This window comes from Hibiscus syriacus, unplaced genomic scaffold (assembly GCF_006381635.1).
Source record: "Hibiscus syriacus cultivar Baekdansim isolate YM2019G1 unplaced genomic scaffold, ASM638163v2 tig00110716_pilon, whole genome shotgun sequence".
In the NCBI taxonomy this organism is placed as follows: domain Eukaryota; kingdom Viridiplantae; phylum Streptophyta; class Magnoliopsida; order Malvales; family Malvaceae; genus Hibiscus; species Hibiscus syriacus.
Genome location: NW_024062835.1, coordinates 147,257 through 166,912, shown reverse-complemented (window position 1 = coordinate 166,912; position 19,656 = coordinate 147,257). Strand labels below are relative to the sequence as shown.

Here is a 19,656-nt window from a genome sequence, read left to right as displayed (position 1 = left end):
TCCAATTAATATGCATTTCTAAAAAAATTATCCGAACTTAACCAAATTTGGAGAAAGGAAGACATTTACCAAGATTATGCGAAAAACAACTTACATGTGAGACTCTTGGGGATTGTGCTTAATCTAGCTTACCAATACAGCATCATATGATATGTTTGGTCTAATGTGTGAGATAAATTAGTCATCCAACCAATTTTTTATATCTCTCCTTATTAATTAGCTTTCCAATCTCTGCTTGTAGCTTACGAGTCCTCTCAATAAGTGATTTTGTCAGTTTGTAACTCAGCATACTAGTTCCTATCAAGAGATCCAAAATATATTTCCTTTGATAATTAAAGACTCATTTTCCTAATTGCTAATTTCAATTCTCAAGAAATATTACAGCTCCCATAAATCCTTGATTTAATATTCTTCAATTAAAAGCCTTTTTAGTTTAACAATTTTTTATTTACCATATATTGTCATCACTATGTCATTAATATAACAAGATTGATCTTACCCTTGTGATATTTTGAACAGATTTGAGAAAGTAATAATTATGTATTTCTCATTTTCTCTAACAACGGATTACAACTTTAAAGGAATAATTAGTACAAAAATAGGAAAGTGTCCCTAAAAATTAGGAACTACAATTAGAGACATATTTACACTAGGTTAACTCCTAAAAATAAGGAAAAAGATTCAGTCCGTTAATTCTAGGATTTTCAACACTCCCCCTCAAGCTGGTTTGTAGATATTCATCAATCCCAGTTTGCCAATAAAATCTTCAAACATGTTCTTACTCAGACTTTTAGTTAGCAAGTATGCAACTTGTTGCTTAGTAGGAAGATAGATGATACAAACTTCTCCTGAATTTACCTTCTCTTTGATGAAATGACGATCTATCTCCACGTGTTTAGTATGATTGTGATGAACTGGGTTATGTGCTATACTGACAGCAACTTGATTATCACAATATACCTTCATAGGTTTAACGTAGGATACTTTAAGTTCATTAATCTTTGTAACCAAATTCCCTCACTTATACCATGAGACAAAGCTCAATATTCTGCCTCTGCACTGCTACGAGCCACAACGAACTATTTTTTACTTCTCCATGTCACAAGATTGCCCCACACATAGCTACAATAACCACTTGTAGATCGCATCTTACTCACTAATCCTGCCCAATTTGCATCAGTGTAAAGTTCTATGTCACGACTGGTGTTTTTCTTGAAATGAAGACCTTTACCTGGTGTTCCCTTCAAATACCTTAGTATCCTGTAAACTGCCTCCAAATGTTTTTCCTTTGGAGCATTCATATACTGACTGATGACACTCACACCAAATGCAATATTAGGTCGGATGTGAGATAGATAAATAAGTTTTCCCACGAGTCGCTGATATCTCCCCCTGTCTACTTCTTCCCCATCATCATCATTTCCTAGCATAGAATTGAACTTCATTGGGGTCTCGGCAGGTTTACAACTTAGCATGCCAGTTTCAGCCAATAAATCAAGAACATACTTTCGTTGGGAAATAGAAATGCTCGTCCAAGTCCGTGCTACTTCCATGCCAAGGAAGTATTTGAGATTCCCCAAATCTTTAAGCTCAAATTATGTGCTGAGGAAGTCTTTTAGTTTCACCAACTCATTCGAATCATCCCCTGTTAGGATAATATCATCAACATAGACGATAAGAATAGAGTATTTACCACTTCCCAAGTGTTTGTAAAATAGTGTATGATATGCTTGCCCTTGGGTGTAATTCCTGCTGGTCATAGCCTTGGAAAACCGACTGAACCAAGCTCTTGGGGATTGTTTCAGTCCGTATAGTGACTTCTTTAATCTGCATACTTGCCCTTTTTCTTCTTCAAAACCTGGTGGAAAATCCATATATACCTTCTCGCTCAAGTCTCCGTTGAGGAATGCATTTTTTACATCAAGTTGTGTTAAGGGCCAATCAAGGTTGACAACTAAGGAAAGGAGCACTCGAACATTATTGAGCTTTGCAATGGGGGAAAATTTCTCATCATAGTCGAGACCATAGGTTTGAGTAAAGCCTCTTGCCACAATTCGGGCCTTGTGCCAATCAATACTCCCGTCAGGCTTGATTTTTGTGGTGAAAATCCATTTACAACCCACAGTTTTCTTCCCTTCTGGCAGATCTGTAACTTCCCATGTCCCATTATTTTTTAGAGCATTCATTTTTTCAAAAACAATATGTCTCCATTTGGTTGATTTCAAAGCTTCTTTCACATTTCTTGAAGTCTCTACACTGTCAATATTAGTTACAAAAGTTTTGTAAGCTTTAGATAAATTTTCATAGGATACAAACCGAGAGATTGGATGATGAGTACAAGTTCTTGTGCCTTTACGAACAGCAATGGGAAGGTCCATATTCGACGAACCAGGAGACTGATCTGGAACAGGATAGTCCTCGGAGTTTGATGAATTTGGCACTGCTGCTGTGTCGTTTTTAGGAGGGAAATGTTTTCGAGAATAAATAATAATTTCTGGAGGTTGTAGCTGGGGTTTCTCAGAGGAATAGGTTGCTGAAACTTACTTCCAATGGGGATTTCATCGATGGGAAGTTCATTTCTATCCAGTGGAATACTCAAATTTGGTGTTATAAGGACAGGGTCATCCTTAGAATTTTGTGTGAGAGTGCTGTTAAGGATAGGCTCAGGGGGTATAATAAGAAGAGTATGAAGAGTCTCATCTTCACTAAGAGTCTCCCCCTGAAGATCAGTGGAAAAAAATGTGGTTCGCCTTCAAAAAAATGTGACATCACGAGAGATAAATATGCGACACAAGGTGGGTGAGTAACATTTGTATCCTTTTTTTGTGGATGAGTAGCAAACAAAGATGCATAAGTGTGATCGGGGATCAAGTTTAGATTGATTAGGTTGGTGATTATGTACAAAGGCTTTACAACCAATATCTTGGCTGGTAGGATAGGAACACGAAATAGGGGGAAGTTTTGTTTGTAGGACATGTAAAGGAGTTTGGAGATTAGGAACTCTAGAGGGCATATGGTCTATTAAATAACATGCAGTAAGGACAACCTCCCCCTATAGGTATTTTAGAACTTTCATGGTAAACATTAAGGCTTGAGCAATAGCTAGTAGGTGTCTATTTTTTCTTTCTGAGATCCCGTTTTGTTGAGGTGTGTCAGGACACGAGCTTTGATGAATGATGCCTTGTTCAGAGAGATAGAGGCTTAAAACAGAATTGAAATACTCCCTTCCATTATCAGTGCAGAGCGTGTGTATGTTTGACTCAAATTGGGTTCGGATCATGGAATGAAAATTCTGGAATACTTTTGGTGTTTCTGTTTATTCTTTTAGAAGGTAAACCCAACATACTCTAGTATGGTCATCAATAAAGGTTATGAACCATCTAGCACACGTGATGTTTTTAACACGACTTAGCCCCCATAGGTCACTATAAATCAAGGAGAAAGGTTTGGATTGTATATAAGGCTTCAAAGGATAAGGAACACGACTATGTTTTGACAATTGAAAGATTTCACATTTCAAGGAATTGATTTTTTTATTCCGAAATAACATAGGAAGCAAATGCTTCAAATACAGAAATTTGGATGTCCTAACCTATGATGCTACATCTTGACAATGTCCTCATTTGAAGCAGAGAGAGCAAATACTCTTTTTTTATTCTTGTCCTTGTAGTCATCCTGTATATAGAGTCCATCATCAACCTTAGTAGTGCCAATTATCCTCCCCGATTTCTGTTCCTGTATAATACAACCATCAGCAAAAAATTTAGCATAAACATCTTGTCTTCAGTAAGTTTACTTATTGACAGTAAATTGCAAGGTAAACTAGGGATATGAAGAACTTTCTCGAGTGAGAAGTCCTTGGTGAGTCGAACAGCTCCAATTCTAGCAATAGATGAGTATGAACCATCAGTTATCCGAATTCCAGATTAGTTGTGGCAGGGGGCATACGTATGGAATAGTGATAAATTACCTGTCATGTGATTGGATGCTCCCGAATCTAGAATCCAGGATGGATGATTACTAGATTCAAAAGTAATATTAAAAGCAATACCTTGAACAGCCAAGGAACCATGGCTTATTGGTGCATCGAGTAACATGTGAAGAGTTTCAAGTTGGGACTTTTTTAGGCGAACATCCTGAACGGCTTCAGTAGGTACAGGGGTCGCAGTGGATGAGCTGCCCAAGGATAAAAGAGTCTTATTTTCCTTCTGAATTTTTGTTGTACCAGGATAACCATGAAGCTTGAAACATTTCTCCTTTGTGTGACCAGTACGGTTACAGTAGCTACACCAAAGTCGATCTCCTGAGCAAATTAGTTTTGAATCATTCCCTGCTCGATTCTTTTGAGATTGAGGGCCCCTTGAGACCAGGGCAGATGATTCAGTAGGACTATAATTAGAATTGGTCACAGGTTTAGGTTCCTTGAAATCTCCCATCATTACTCGCGATGATTTTCTTCTCTTCGAACCTCTGCAAATGCTTCTCTAATGGTTGGAAGAGGGGTCCTACCCAGAATACGGCCACGAACTTCGTCCAAATCTTGGTTCAGCCCTGCTAGGAACTCATAGAGCCGTTCTTTATTGAGATGTGACATGAACTTGGTTTGCTCCAAGCCTTCACCCCAGTCCACTTTATAGTACATATCGAGTTCCCGGCATAAGACTTTTAAGTTGTTGTAGTATTGTGTAACTTTAAGAGTTCCTTGCTGAATATCTTTTAATTTTAGCTTGATTTCAAAAACTTGAGAAGCATTTCCTAGATCAGAATAGTTCTTCTTGACTGCATCACACATTTCTTTTGCAGTCTTGAATAAGAGGTAGGTTCGGCTTATGTGACTCTCCATGGAGTTGATCAGCCAAGCCATGACAATAGAATTATTGAGTTCCCACGTAGCATACGTAGGATCAGTAAGGGGAGGACGTGGAATTTCTCCACTGATATATCCTAGTTTCCCACGGCCTCGAATCACTATGAGTACCGATTGGGACCACTGTAAAAAATTCTTCCCATCTAATCGGTGATTAGTTATTGTGAGGGACAAATTAACATCACTATGAGATAGTGCTTGATTGACATTCTGAGTTACTTGTGAAGTCTCAGAATCAGAATTATTTTTAGCGTTTACCATGATAGAAAGACAAGACAGGAGAAAACTATAAAGAAGTATAATGGATCGGAAATATCCCTACAGCTCTGATGCCATGAACAGATTTGAGAAAGTAATAATTATGTATTTCTCTAACAACATATTACAACTTTAAAGGAATAACTAATACAAAAATAGGAAAGTATCCCTAAAAATTAGGAACTACAATTAGAGACATATTTACACTAGATTAACTCCTAAAAATAAGGAAGAAGATTCAGTCCCTTAATTATAGGATTTCCAACATATTTTATAAAGAAGATAGGATTAACATTGCTTTTTTTAATAGTCGAAAGAGATCTTGAGTTTACTAAATCTATTGAACCATGCTTTGGAAAACTATTTGAACTTCATTTGATAGTTTGACGAAGAGTGTATAATCTCCTAAGCTTTGTTTGAAATTCGTTCCTTCCATAGCCTCGGTAAATCTTCTAAACCAAGCCTTTGGAGATTTTTCCAACCCATAGAGTGCTTTGCCCAGCCTGCATGCCTTGTTAGCATCAAATGTTTTATTGAACTCATGTGGTGGCTGAAAAAAGTCTCATCCTCTAGATCCCCATGTAAAAATGCATTTTTAACATCAAGTTATTGTAATTTATAATTAAGAATTTTCATTAAAATAATAATATCCTAATGGTATTTAATTTTGCTATAGGTGTGAAAGTTCCTACACAATCTACCCCATATGTTTTAGTATATCCTTTAGTAACAAGCCTATTTTTAAATAATCAAGTTTCCCATTTGCAATATATTTTACTTTGAACACCTATTTACATAAAATTACTTTTTCACCTTTAGACGACACAACTATATCTCAAGATCTATTATTTTAAAGTACTCTCATTTTCTCAACCAAGAAAATTTTCACTCTCCACCCTTAACTGTTTTTGGAGCATTTTTTGGAATCTTAATAGTATTTACTACTATTAAAAGTTCCCTATATGATGGAGATATATTAGAAAAAGAGATAAAATTGGCTATTGGGTGTTTTGTATATTTGTGTGTTTCTTTTCTCAGTACAATAGGCAAAGGAAGATCTTATAATTTAGAAGATAAAAGTTCAGTTGTGTTACCTTCTTTTAGAGTTTAATCTGGCATGTGTTTCGAAGATTGGGACACTATTGGTTCATGATTATGCTTCTTTCTTGTGAACACTCATAATAGAAATATTAGACGTTCATTTCCCTACGATTGAGGATGATTTGGAATTGTATTTGGTATTTCTTGCGACTGTTGAGGATGAATTGAATTTGTATTTGGATTTTCTTGAGTTGGACCTATAGGAATTATGGGACTACATTCATGAGTTGGGAAAAGATGAGATGAATGTTTTTTTTAAAGATGAATACTTTGTATTGATAAGGATACAAGGTACACCACCCATGGATCTCATTAAAAAACCTCCCTAAACCTATTTAGATGAAAAAGAGTGAACCATGAGGTGGAAAGAACAGGAAGCCAGAGGCAAGCTCCTGAGAAAGCAATCACTGCCTGCGATACAGGAACCTACAAAGACACATCTAACCTGTTGTTATTAAAACAGCTACAAACAGAGATGAAAACCAACAAAAAGACCACCTAATGAAGAGCAGCAATACAACTTAGCACTTAACCTCCTGTAGAGAGACACCAAAACATAATTACAACAATAACAACCTAAAAATAGAACGACCTCGAACTTCAAACTAAAACCCGAAAATCAAGGGAGCACTCCAATATGCTACTCAGACCACGAATAGATCAACCAAAGCTCCAACATGCAATTCCAACATCTCCAGAATGAACAACAATCGATCCATACCCCTAAGCCAATCGAACAAAGACAAAAACTAAGATGATCTCCAAGACCGAAAGCAATCACCTAAACAACCCCAACAATACTCTGAAAAACGTCAATACGTTCATAGGTAAGACTTGTTGAGTTGAGATCAATTGTAGGAAAGTCAATGTTAATTTTCTTTTTCTCTAGGCTTCCTCAGATGAAAAGTTTTACCATAAAATCATTGATTATAGAGCATGATCTCACTGACTTCTCAATGGCTAATAGGAATTTTTGGATTTTCTTAATCTCTTACTTATTGAAATCACTTAACATTTCGATTGTAATGTCTCTTTTCTCTATGGACAAATTTTTTATTGTAATTAAGCAGCTGACTTGTGGTTCTAGAATTATTTTTGATGGATTTTCTTACAGTTTCCAACATATATCATTAGTATGTCCTTGTTTAGTATAGTAGTTATAGAAAAACTTATCTCTGGTGGTCGTGGATTTATCAGCAGATGAACTAGTTTAGGAGCCATGAAAAGTGAGCTTAATGAAAAAGTGAAGAGGAGGAGGAGGAGATGGTTATAGGTTAGGAAGATTGAAGAGTTTACGTAATGGCTTTGCTCATGATTTTCCTCTCTCCCAAAAGAAGCAATACGATGACTCGGATACCATGAATAAAATTTTACTCTTACGTATTATTGACATTCGATTATAACCTTTTATAGCTTACAAGGGTCTACAACTATTTTGAAATCAAGGGCGAAACCAAAATTTATTAAGGCGGGGTTAAAGTATTTTTTTATTTTTCATAAATACAATTTTTTTTAATTGAGGGGGCCGGGTAAATTTTTCTTTATGTATTTTTCAAAAAAAAAATCAATATTAATTAATACATAAAAAAGAATTGGCGAGGGCCAAGGCTCCTCTTGGCCCCCTGAAGTTCCGCCCATGTTTGGAATATAGGTTATACTAAGAAAGTCTAAATTAAAAAGAAATCAGAATTAATTTTTGTATTTGCAGCTAAATATACAAGTTTGAATTATCAATAACAATTGCGTGTTACAAACATTGAGATGAAGGGAAGACAATTGACTTCAATTTCCTTGTCAATCACCTGGTGACATGATTTATTCACATATTTGTAACAATATGATGGTTTCAAATATGATTCTAATGCTAACTTATGAATAATATTCACTTTTAATTTATTATTTCTTGTATGTGACATGGTTCTCTATCCTTTTCTTTTTTATCGGTTAAGTAGTGGTCAAGTCATAGCATGCAAGCTCAACTAATTCATCATTTTTCTTCAGGGCGGTAAATTTGACCATGCAGATCGTCTTTTTAGAAGCATTGAAGATACATATAATAATTGTCTTTCTAATACAAGTGACGTGAAGGAGTTGATTCCTGAGTTTTATTACATGCCTGAGTTTCTCATTAATTCAAACTCTTATCATCTTGGGGTGAAACAAGATGGCGAACCCATAAGTGATGTTTCTCTCCCTCCCTGGGCTAAGGTATGTGAATTCCTAGAAAGAATGTTATGTTTCAGACATTTTCTAGGGTGTATTTGATTTAAGTTTTGCTTTCTCTACAAGTTGAATTTGCCTTGAGTCCTTCACTTGCTGAGCTAAAGAATCCTTGTTAATTTGAGATCAAACTATTTTGATTAAATAGTTAATATAAAACTTATTTTCGCTTCTTTATAGGGTTCACCTGAATTGTTCATAACTAAAAACAGAGAAGCCCTAGAAAGTGAGTATGTTAGCTCAAATCTCCACCACTGGATTGATTTGGTGTTTGGTTACAAGCAGCGTGGTGAACCAGCAGTGGAGGTATTTTGTGGAAAGAATGTCTTTCAATAACTTTACTTCAATTATTTTCTTCAACTTTTTTCTCCAAACTGATTTCAGTTAAAATGAACGGATTCCAGGCTGCAAATATCTTCTATTATTTAACTTACGAAGGTTCTGTAGATCTCGACTCCATGGGAGATGATCTACAGAGATCAGCAATTGAAGACCAGATTGCAAATTTTGGTCAGACACCAATACAAATTTTTCATAAAAGTCACCCTAGAAGAGGGCCTCCAATTCCAATTGCTCATCCTGTGTCTTTCGCACCCGATTCTATTAATTTGACATCTATTCTTTCTTGTACGAGTTATCCAACATCAGCTGTTTTGTATGTCGAATTAATGGACTCGAACATTGTCATTGTGAACCAAGGGCTTACTTTATCTGTTAAGATGTGGTTGACAACCCAACTTCAATTCAGTGGAAATTTCACCTTCTCAGGTTCTCAGGTTAGAATTTATTATATCATTTTTTTGTTTTTTTTAATTGAATCATTGGAATGCCTTGAAATACTCTATATTTTTTCAAACTTCTCAGGATCTTTTCTTTGGAGTTGGTTCTGATATTCTTTCTCCTCGCAAAATTGGGAGTCCTATAGCAGAAAATATTGAACTTGGTGCACAATGTTTTGCTACAATGCAAACACCATCGGGGACCTTTTTGATTTCGTGCGGAAATTGGGAAAACAGCTTCCAAGTCATATCTTTGAGTGATGGAAGAATTGTTCAAAGCATTCGACAGCACAAAGATGTTGTTAGTTGTGTTGCAGGTATTTTTCTTTCATAGAGTGCTTTAAATTTTTTAGAAGAAAAAGGAATATGAAGCTTGATCTTATCTGATACGAAGCATAGCTAATATTTCTAGTATTTTTGAACATTTACTAAAGCTTTACCCGATAACTCTTTAAAGTTAACCATATTGCATTTGTGGAACTATCTGTTGCTGAATAATTCATTTTTTTTTCTTTCAAGTTATGCCCTCAACCTCCTTATGATAGTTAAATTCTACTTAGACTTCCCATTTTCTTCTCCCACTATAAACTCTTCTTCACAGAAGTGGGTTGTATTAGCAATATGACAAATGAAGAAATTCCAGTACTAATGATAAGAGGTGTTGAAATTCAAAATTTCCAATTTTATTGATTTGTCAAAGTAGGAAGGGAAGTAAATATACATGCATTAAATATGAATTGTATAATCAAGGATGTTGAGTCTAATCAAGGATGATACATATGCAGAAATTAAGAATGATTTTGAAATAGAGAAGATGATTTCGCTGATCTTTTTATTACATAGGTTAGTCCTTCATATAAATAGATTACAAAGAAGCTACAAAATAAATACAATTTCCACTTTAAATCATATCTAATATTTTAATTAGATAAGATGTAGAGTACAAGATAAAATAAAACTTTACTATTTAAGTCATACAGTTACAATCTACACTCCCCCTCAAACCGGTAAGTATATATTGTAGAATCTCTACTTGGATATGAGCTAGCCAAAGTTTATAAGGGTCTCGGTGAGAACATCAACAAGTTGTTTCTGTGTAGGGGCATAGTTCAACTTTACGAAACATTGTTGACCTTCTCTAAGATGAAGTGTGTCGATTTTCACATGTTATGATGGAAAACAATCCTTGGCAATGTTGATGGCAGAATTTCGTACCTCGAACTATCCTTTGAAGTCCAACTTTAATTCTTTCAATAACCTTTACATCCACATTCCTTTAAAATCTCAGGTTCAAGTGCTCAAAATTCTACTTCAACATTGTTTCTTGACACCACATATTGTAGCCATGTTTAACCACAATTTGGTAAATCTTTTTTTTTTTTATAAAAGTAGGTCTCATTAAAAATCCCTTCATAATTGACCCTTTCCAAAATGAAAGGGACAACTAGCGGAAGGAGAAAAAGAGTACCTCATTTTATTGATAATACATAAATACAGCAGTAAACCTTTACATAACATCAGAAAAAGCTGTCCTCAAAAGATGCAGGAACATCCTATAAAACAGCAAAGAATTATCCAATCCCTTCTTTAGCTAACTTATCAGCCTCCCAATTACAACCCCTAGAAATTAACTTCACTAACAACGCCCTAGACAGTACATAAGACTCAATCTCCTTAATTACATTACTAAAGTACACAGGGGCAAGACAAGGTGACTGGATCCATTCCACAACTGTTTTGCAGTCATTTTCCAGCATCAATCTACCTTTAGTAGACCAAACTGAGGAATAGAAAATTTCAGTAACTTTCCTAATAGCCTTCAACTCTGCTAATGGGGGAGGACCAGGTCCAACACTCTCTGAAAACGACGCTAGAACGAAGTCATTTGAATTTTTAAGAATACCCCCATACCACCAGCCATCCCATCTCTTCTAACAACACCATCAACATTAAACTTGTAAAAATCAACAGCGGGAGGGAGCCATTTATGTACAGCCCTATTTGAAACCTTTGAACACTTGAAACCATCTGCTAAAGAAGGATTAGCCATTAATTAGTCAACCGAAATCGACCCTTGAGTAAACTTGGCTAATCCAAATCTGACAATGATAAAGAGGGATGACCTGTCCAGTACCTTATTCTCAAAGACAATTGAATTCCTATGTTTCCATATCGATCATAGGACCACACCTGGAATAAATTTTCAAATCGTTGATTTCTCCACCAAATTAGACCAAGAACTAATGAGGGAAGGAATATCACGAGGCAAAGTTGTACAAACATCCCAAAGTCTGAAAAACTTATTCCAAATCTCCCCAGCCACTGAGCAGAAAATAAACAAATGTTGGGCAGTTTCTTCGCTCTGCTTGCACAACGGAAAAAGCTCCCCATCTGATAAGGGAACCCCCTATTCTTCAACTATGATTTAACTGCCAGCTTTTGGTGAGTAGCTTGCCAAAGAAAAGTTTCAATTCTTGGAGGCACCAACCCTGACCATACATAATTCCTCCAAATAGGGTTCTCCACATGATCCTTAACTAGAGTTCTTCTGTAGGATTTGACCGAAAACAACCCATCGCCTTTCCCGGACCACGATAAAAAATCATCCACTGCCTTTATCAGTTGAATGTTGTTCAATTTGATCATTAATTCCAGCCATTGTTCTAATTCACAATCGTACAAATCCCTTCTTGTTCGAAAATTCCAAATCCAACCATTAGAGTCATAACCACCAAAATCGACCACCTTACCCGATTTATTTGGAGACAATGCAAAAATTCTAGGAAACTGAATTTTCAAAGGGATATTATCGACCCATACGTCATTCCAAAAGGAAATCGATTTACCATTTCCCTCTTAGAACCTAGAATGGGATCTTAACCTCTCACAAATTGAATCATTTTTCAAGAAGCTTCTAACAATTCCTTTCCAAATCCAAGAATCTAGGGTAGAATACACCCTACTAACTGACATAGACATACTATCAACATTGTGTTTGCAACAAATCAAATCCTTCCACAATGTGCCCTTCTCGTTTGCAAACATCCAAATCCATTTCCCTAGCAAAGCCCGATTAGCAAGATTTAAATCTAAAGCCCCCAAACCTCCATTTTCAATCGAACAACACACCGTTAGCCAATTCACCCAATGGATACGATTCTTCTCTAAACCATCCCCACAAGAATCTAGCCATCAAATAATTCAATTTCTGACTAACTTTACTCGGCAATTTGAAGACGAATAGGAAAAATTTCAAAAGAGAAGACAATAATGATTTCAAGAGCACCAATCTACCAGCCAAGGATAGTGAAGAAGCTTTCCAACCTTCCAATCTTTTGTTGAATCTCTGTATAACCGGATCCCACAGAACCTCTGAATTTTTCTTTGCTCCTAAGGGTAACCCTAAATATTTCGTCGGGAAAGAACCCACAGAGAAACCCTATGGATGAGGCCCAATCTTTCAGGATGTCTTCTTCCATATTGATCCCATACAAATGACTTTTCGTAAGATTTAGATTGAGCCCAGCCATCAAGATGAAAATTCTAAAGACTCTCTTAACATTTCTGATTTGCCCGAGGGAAGCGCGACAGAAGATTATTAAGTCGTCTGTGAACTGAAGATGAGACAACTGGCAAGAAATTTCTGACCCTCCATTAGTGAAACCATAGAAAAGGCCCATATTCACCGCTTTAGTAAACATCAAATGAAGTAACTGCCCAACTAAATAAAACAAAATTGGAGAAAAGGTTATATCCTTGTCTTAAACCTTTTGACATCAGAATCTCCTTTGTGGGGGTGCCATTTAGGAGAACAGAAATAGACGCAGAGGATAAACAATAAGAGATCCACGAACACCATCTCTCACCAAATCTCATCTCCTTTATGATTCTTAGAAGGATTAGCCATTTAACTGTGTCGTAAGCTCTATGGAAATCTACTTTAAAAACCAAACCTTTTAGCATTTTTTTCCTCCAGTAATCTATACCCTCATTAGCAATAAATGCACAATCCAACAACTGCCTTCCTGGAATGAAGGCAAACTGAGACGAGCTAACAATATCATCAACGCAAATAAGTCTCTTGGACAATACTTTAGACAGAAAATTTTACAACTTCCAACGAGACTGATGGGCCTATAGTCATCCAAACACTCTGGATTTATCTTCTTCGAAATTAAGGTAATGAAGGCATGATTGACACCGTGCTCCCATTTTTTCTGATAAAAATCACTAAAGAATTTCATCATCGACTCCTTCAGACTAGGCCAACACTTCTTGAAAAAACCCAAAGTGAGCCTATCCGGACCAGGCACCTTATTACTATTCGAACACGAGATCGCTTCCCAAACTTCCTGTTCCGAAAATTGCACCTCGATCTGCTCCCTTTGTTCAAGAGATAATTTGGAAAAACCTAGATTAATATCCTCCACTTCCAATGTTGCTACACTGTTGAAAGCCTCTGTAAAAAAATCTTCTACGTGCTTCTTTATTTGAACTGGATCCGAAGTTTCCTTACCTTCAATATTCAATGAGGTGATGGAATTAATTTTTTTCCTGCTCGAGACACAAAGGTGGAAGAACCTTGTATTCTTATCTCCATCCTTAATCTATTTTGTTCTTGACTTCTGAAACCAAATCCTCTCGTCAATCTGTGCATCCTCCAAAGCTCATTCCTGTATTGCGACAACTGACTCCAATCTTGAGGTTAGAGACTACCATTTTGAAATTTTAATTCCATGTTAAGAATTTTGGCTTCCAACTCCAAAATAGACTCAGAAATCCCTGTATGCCTACTACCCGACCAGCTTTTAATCGCTTTTTTGTACCTTGCAAAATGCATAATATGCCCCTATGTTTATTCTCCCTCTTGAGGTTAGAAATTACAGAACTGACCATATCTTCAAACCCTTCTTCCTCTAATAAATAATTGAATAATGAAAATGGCTTAGGACCCCAATTCAATCATTTTTCTTCTAACAGAACCGGATTGTGATCCGAGAGAGACTTAGGAAGGAGACATTGAACTACGTTCAGGAAGCAATTCAGAAATCCACCATTAATTAGAAAACGATCCAATCTGACCCACGCTGGAGAATCCCTATTATTACACCAAGTAAATCTGCCACTTGCTAATGAAAGGTCCATTAAATTAGTCTGTTGAACGAAATTCCTTAGCATCTCAATTGAATGCCAATTATGTGTAGCACCCATCTTCTCTTCTGGCTCTAAATAGGCGTTGAAATCTCCCCCAATACACACTGGAATGCTAAGGTCTACTACAAAATCCAATAACTTCTTGAAAAATGCCTCCTTTTCTGCCTCTATAGAAGGACCATATACATTAATTACTGCACACTCCATCCTCGACATTTGGAATGTACCAACAATTGCAATAAATCTGTTGTATATATGTTCTTGAGTAACTTCAAACATCTCCTCGTTCCAAATGCAAAGAAAGCCTCCTGCAGACCCCACAACTGGAGAAAATTTTGAGCCGTTCATTCGAATACCCCCTAATTTTCTTTTTAACTCTTGTTGGCAATGTTCAAGCTTGGTCTACTGTATCAACAAGAAAATTGGACTACTCTTCTTCACAAGCCTGACCATTGCTCTGACTTTTTCTTTTCTTCCTAAACCCTTAATATTCCACGATAACAAATTGATTTTTGACATTTAATTTATCTGATAATATTTTTAAAAACCCAGCAACAAAAAGAAGAAGCTTAAATCTTCTTCTTCGAAACCCTCATCTTCTCCAGCTTCTCAATCTCCTCCTCTAGCAATTTTTGACCCCTCTGAAAGAAATCCCCAACATATCACTAATCTCTCTAGTAGCAACAGTTTCCTTTCTTGCATTTATTGAGGCAGGGGACGAACTGGTTGAACCACTATCTATTTCCAGCGAATCACGAACCATCATTCTCTGAACCCTTTTGTACACTTTGTCGTAAAAACAGATGCTAATCTCTGAAGACACACTGCCTATACGACGATGAGAGATTCTATTTTTGAACGAAATGGCTAACACTTTTAGACCGAGTTAACACTGGCCCGAGATTGTCTAGGGGAGCTTTGTTTTTTTTGTTATTACAATTACTTCCTTCAGCTTGAATTTTTCCACTATTTGTTTCTGCACAAGAAGGCACAACGGCCCTTGATCCAACTGTCTAATTACTACCTATTACCAGCCCAATATGATTATGGGTAGACATTATCTGTTTTTTCTGGGTGGCAGCCCGTAAACTGTGAGAATCCCTTTCCCCATTATTGTCATTTAAACCTTCCCTTGGGGAATTAATCCTTACTTTTAAATTGTCTGCTTCATTAATCGCCTCCCCTGAAATCCTTCTCGAATCAGCCACAATTAATGCTCATAGCATCAACACCCCCTTGCTTATTTACAACTGGATTTAAATCATCAACATCACCTGACATGCCTCTCTCGAGCCACGTGTTCACCTTATTATAGACATCCTCCGGGGACGGATGACCGTCCATATTACCTTCCAGGCACCATCGTCATTTCCCCCACTCTCTGATGAACTATCTTCCCAAATATCCTCTGAGGAGCTTGCATCATCAGGCAACCACTGTCTTTCGATTCTGACTTAATATACCCAGTTTTAACCCTAACTAGGAACGATCTTTTATTTGCAAAGAGTCCGATAGTATTAGGCACATTATACGGGCTTGCAACCCTCAATAAAAATTTAGCCACCGAGAGATCAGCTTTAGACAATGTGTCCTTATGAATGCTTACCAGACGACCCCATCTATTCGCTAAGCTTGTGAAGATAGAATTATTCCAGCAAATAAGAGGGATTCCGTATAGATGAACCGAACAAAACGCCATGGGTATGCCATCCTCCATGAGCAACTTCTCAATCCAATCAAACCAATATGAAAGCTCCACTTTCTTGTTAAGCCAAGTTTCTTTCATTTCTTCTTTTGAATTAAAGCTAAGGATGCACGCGTTCCTATCGAAACCGCATCGCCTCACAACAACATCAATGCCATCATTATAGAGAGCTCTTTGAACTCAAACTCAAAATCAAAACCTTCTTTAACTATACCCGTTAATGAACATTTTATCCACTCCCTTTCCTCCTCTGGAATGAAGAAGTTCACCGGATTTTTTGATTCATTCTTCGTACCCAACTTCTCAACTACCACAAAAGGGTTATTGTCACTAACAATAGCCTCCCTGTAAGATCTACTGTCATTAAATTTTTTGAAGAAAGCCTCCTTCTCTACTGCTTTTTTGTAAGTCTCTTCAATCTGTTTTCCATTTGAACACCATTTTCTCCTCCAGGATAACGGAGGTTTATCACCTTCGGGTACTTAGCTATTCCTCCGAGACCTTTCTGCCATCTATAATTGTGTTATTCAGCTTATTGACCGCATTCACCTGCTCTCCCTGACTTGCAAAATGAACAAAAGCGAAGGTTGAATCCCTGTACCTAGCTCCGTTGTTAACCCGAGGAATAAAATCACTAATAACCTTCCCATGGTGATTACACAATTCCCTTAACGTGCCCCTAGCAATTCTTCTACTGAGATTGTCAATGAACACTGACCAGGTTACTCCAGTGGGGGAGTGAACCGACTCTTCGACTTCTATTAGAGAGAGGTCATTTTTTTAGAAAAAGTAGTAAACGTTATGGCATACTTTGGTAAATCTGTCAAACCAAGCTCTAAGTAACTACTTCAAGCCATATAGGCAGAGGTGAGATATTTCAAACCTTTTACAATATTGTTGAAAACCAATTTAAAAGCCACGTTCAAATACTTAAAATTGATCATAAGGATGAGTGCTTTATTAAGAAATTAAGTTAATATTCTAAAGAAATCGTTCAAGTGTTTTATACATCACAAAAAAAAAAACAAGGTAGATAAAAGAAAAAATAGAAATCTACTCGAGGTAGTCAGATCTCTCATGTTTTCTATTAGTGTTCCTAAATGTCTTTAAGGAGAAGTCATTTTAACTGTTATATACCTCATCAATCGACTTCCTAGTAGGATGTTAAAGTTTAGGAGGCCTCGTGATATCCTTCTTCAACAATTTCCACATTTTAAGTCTTTTTCTTCTGATCTTCCATTAAAAGTCTTTAGTTGTTTAGCCTTTGTAGAAAATAGAGAAAATGATTTGAAACAGAGAAAATATCATATCCTCTTTTTTTTTCTCATTTAAAATGACTACATAGGTTAGACATTATATAAGCATATTTACAATAGATATACAAGTCTAATTTAGATTTCTATTAAGAGTTAACTTAATCTAACTAATATTCTATCTAATCTTATCACATTTAATCTCTTAATTAGCCGTATATAATATGTTCTCCACATGTTGAGGGATGTGTATTCTTAGACTTTGTATTTTAGTTTATTTTAAACTTGTAATCTTAGACTTGTCTAAATAGAAGTTGAGACTTATCTATGTAGAAGACAAGATAGATATTTGTCAAACTAGGTAAACACCTAACAAGACTATTATATTGTAAATACTAGTAGGACTCTTATGTTGTAATTCAACCCATTTAAAATATGTATGGTCTTCCTTTTTCCTTTTTTTTTTTTTTTGAATAAGAGAAAAACAGAGAAATAAATTTCTCTTTCCAGAAAAACTCGTTCATATTTCTTAGCAACTTACAAGTACTATATGTAATTGTGAATTGTCAATATAAGTGTTTCTTTTAGTATTTATTATCTCATTACATTGTTGTAGTTACTTCTGATGGAAGTATTTTAGCTACTGGAAGTTATGACACTACGGTTATGGTGCGAGAGGTTCTTCGTGTTAGAGCCCCAGAAAAGAAAGTTCTCCGTAAGGACTGTATCATTGCTGAAACTCCCTTACATATTCTTTCTGGTCACGACGATATAATTACATGCTTATATGTTAGTGTTGAGCTTGACATAGTGATTAGTGGGTCAAATGATGGAACTTGTGTTTTCCATACCTTGCGAGATGGAAGATATGTAAGATCTTTGCAACATCCATCTGGAAGTGCTTTGTCAAAACTTGTAACTTCTCAGCATGGAAGGATTGTACTTTATGCCGACGGTGATCTCAGTTTACATCTCTATTCTATTAATGGAAAACATCTTGCCTCTTCTGAGGCTAATGGTCGCCTCAACTGTGTTGAACTCAGTGGATGTGGCGAGTTTTTGGTTTGTGCTGGTGACCAAGGACATATTGTTGTTCGCACTATGAACACACTTGAGGTTGTGAAACGATATAGTGGGGTTGGGAAGATAATAACATCCCTATCTGTGACTCCAGAAGAATGCTTCTTGGCGGGGACAAAAGATGGAAGTCTTCTTGTATATTCTATAGAAAATCCCCAACGCAAAGCTATCATTCCTCGGAATCCAAAAACTAAAGTTGTGATATCCAACTAAGCAGTGATTCAGTATAGCAATGGTTGTTTTGAAAATTAAGGTCTACTTAGTAACAATGATCTCAGGTACTTTTCTTAATAGTGTTTATTTTTAATCATTTCATTTATTGAGCATAATTATGTTAATTCAGTTCATAATTTTCATTTCTACTACATGCATCAAATAATGTTGCTTAATGTGGTTTTTGTGAGCTTATTTGGTCAAGTGTGTTGCATAGTTGTTTGAAAGGTATACATGACATAAAATTTCATGTTGGTATACCTGTTTCTTATATGATATTGCAAATACAGGAATGTCACTACCTTTTCTAATACTATACATTCTTTTAATTGCTTTCATTGTAATACCATATCATTCAATGCATCCAGGAAATGGCATTTTATAATATTTTTTGAAGCATGTGGAGTTTGTCAAAGAGTTAATTCTTTGTCAGTGTTACTAAACTTAGTCAATGGTGGTTAGAAGATAAGGTGGATGACTCACACTTTCGCTTACTATTTCTTAGTAAATATTTCAGAAATATCTTGCAATGAAGATGAATCATTGTTCAGCAAATATATTGCATTTTGTATTCTGTTGACATCATTTTAGTTTTCTTTTCATTTTCATGGACATGAATGCTATGGAAACTATAGCTCTGTTTCAAATATATTTATAGTGCATGAAGATGAATGATTCTGATGTATCTTTCTGCATGGTACGAGCATTAATCCAACACATGAGATTCTTAACCTTTTTGTAACATTAAGAGATAAGGCAACCTTTTAGAAAATTCAATTTCTCTCTTTACTTCATAATGAGTTAAGGCAAAAATTAAGATAATTTAACACATGTGTATAACATATTTCATACTACCCTTGGTTTCAATTATTTTGTATTATCAACATCCGCATCTCCCTCAACTCAAAGTAAAATGTACTCTCATCCTACTTTGTACAAATGGGCTTACTTTCCTGATTATAAACTAAATGGAAAAAAAAATCTATTCTTCCCAAGAATAATCATTGGCAAAATATCCATTCAAGT

General features: G+C 36.0%; 1 protein-coding gene across 1 annotated transcript in view; it reads left to right on the top strand.

Annotated features, from left to right (window-relative positions):
• Window positions 1–18,690, top strand: part of LOC120138940 (BEACH domain-containing protein B-like) — a 78,941-nt gene extending 60,251 nt beyond the window's left edge. The window contains 5 exon segments of the mRNA XM_039154319.1: window positions 8,228–8,434; window positions 8,627–8,752; window positions 8,851–9,222; window positions 9,311–9,542; window positions 17,954–18,690. Of these exon segments, the coding sequence (XP_039010250.1) occupies window positions 8,228–8,434; window positions 8,627–8,752; window positions 8,851–9,222; window positions 9,311–9,542; window positions 17,954–18,630 (1,614 nt within the window). The 3' untranslated portion in view covers window positions 18,631–18,690.
• The last annotated feature ends 966 nt before the right edge of the window (window positions 18,691–19,656 follow it).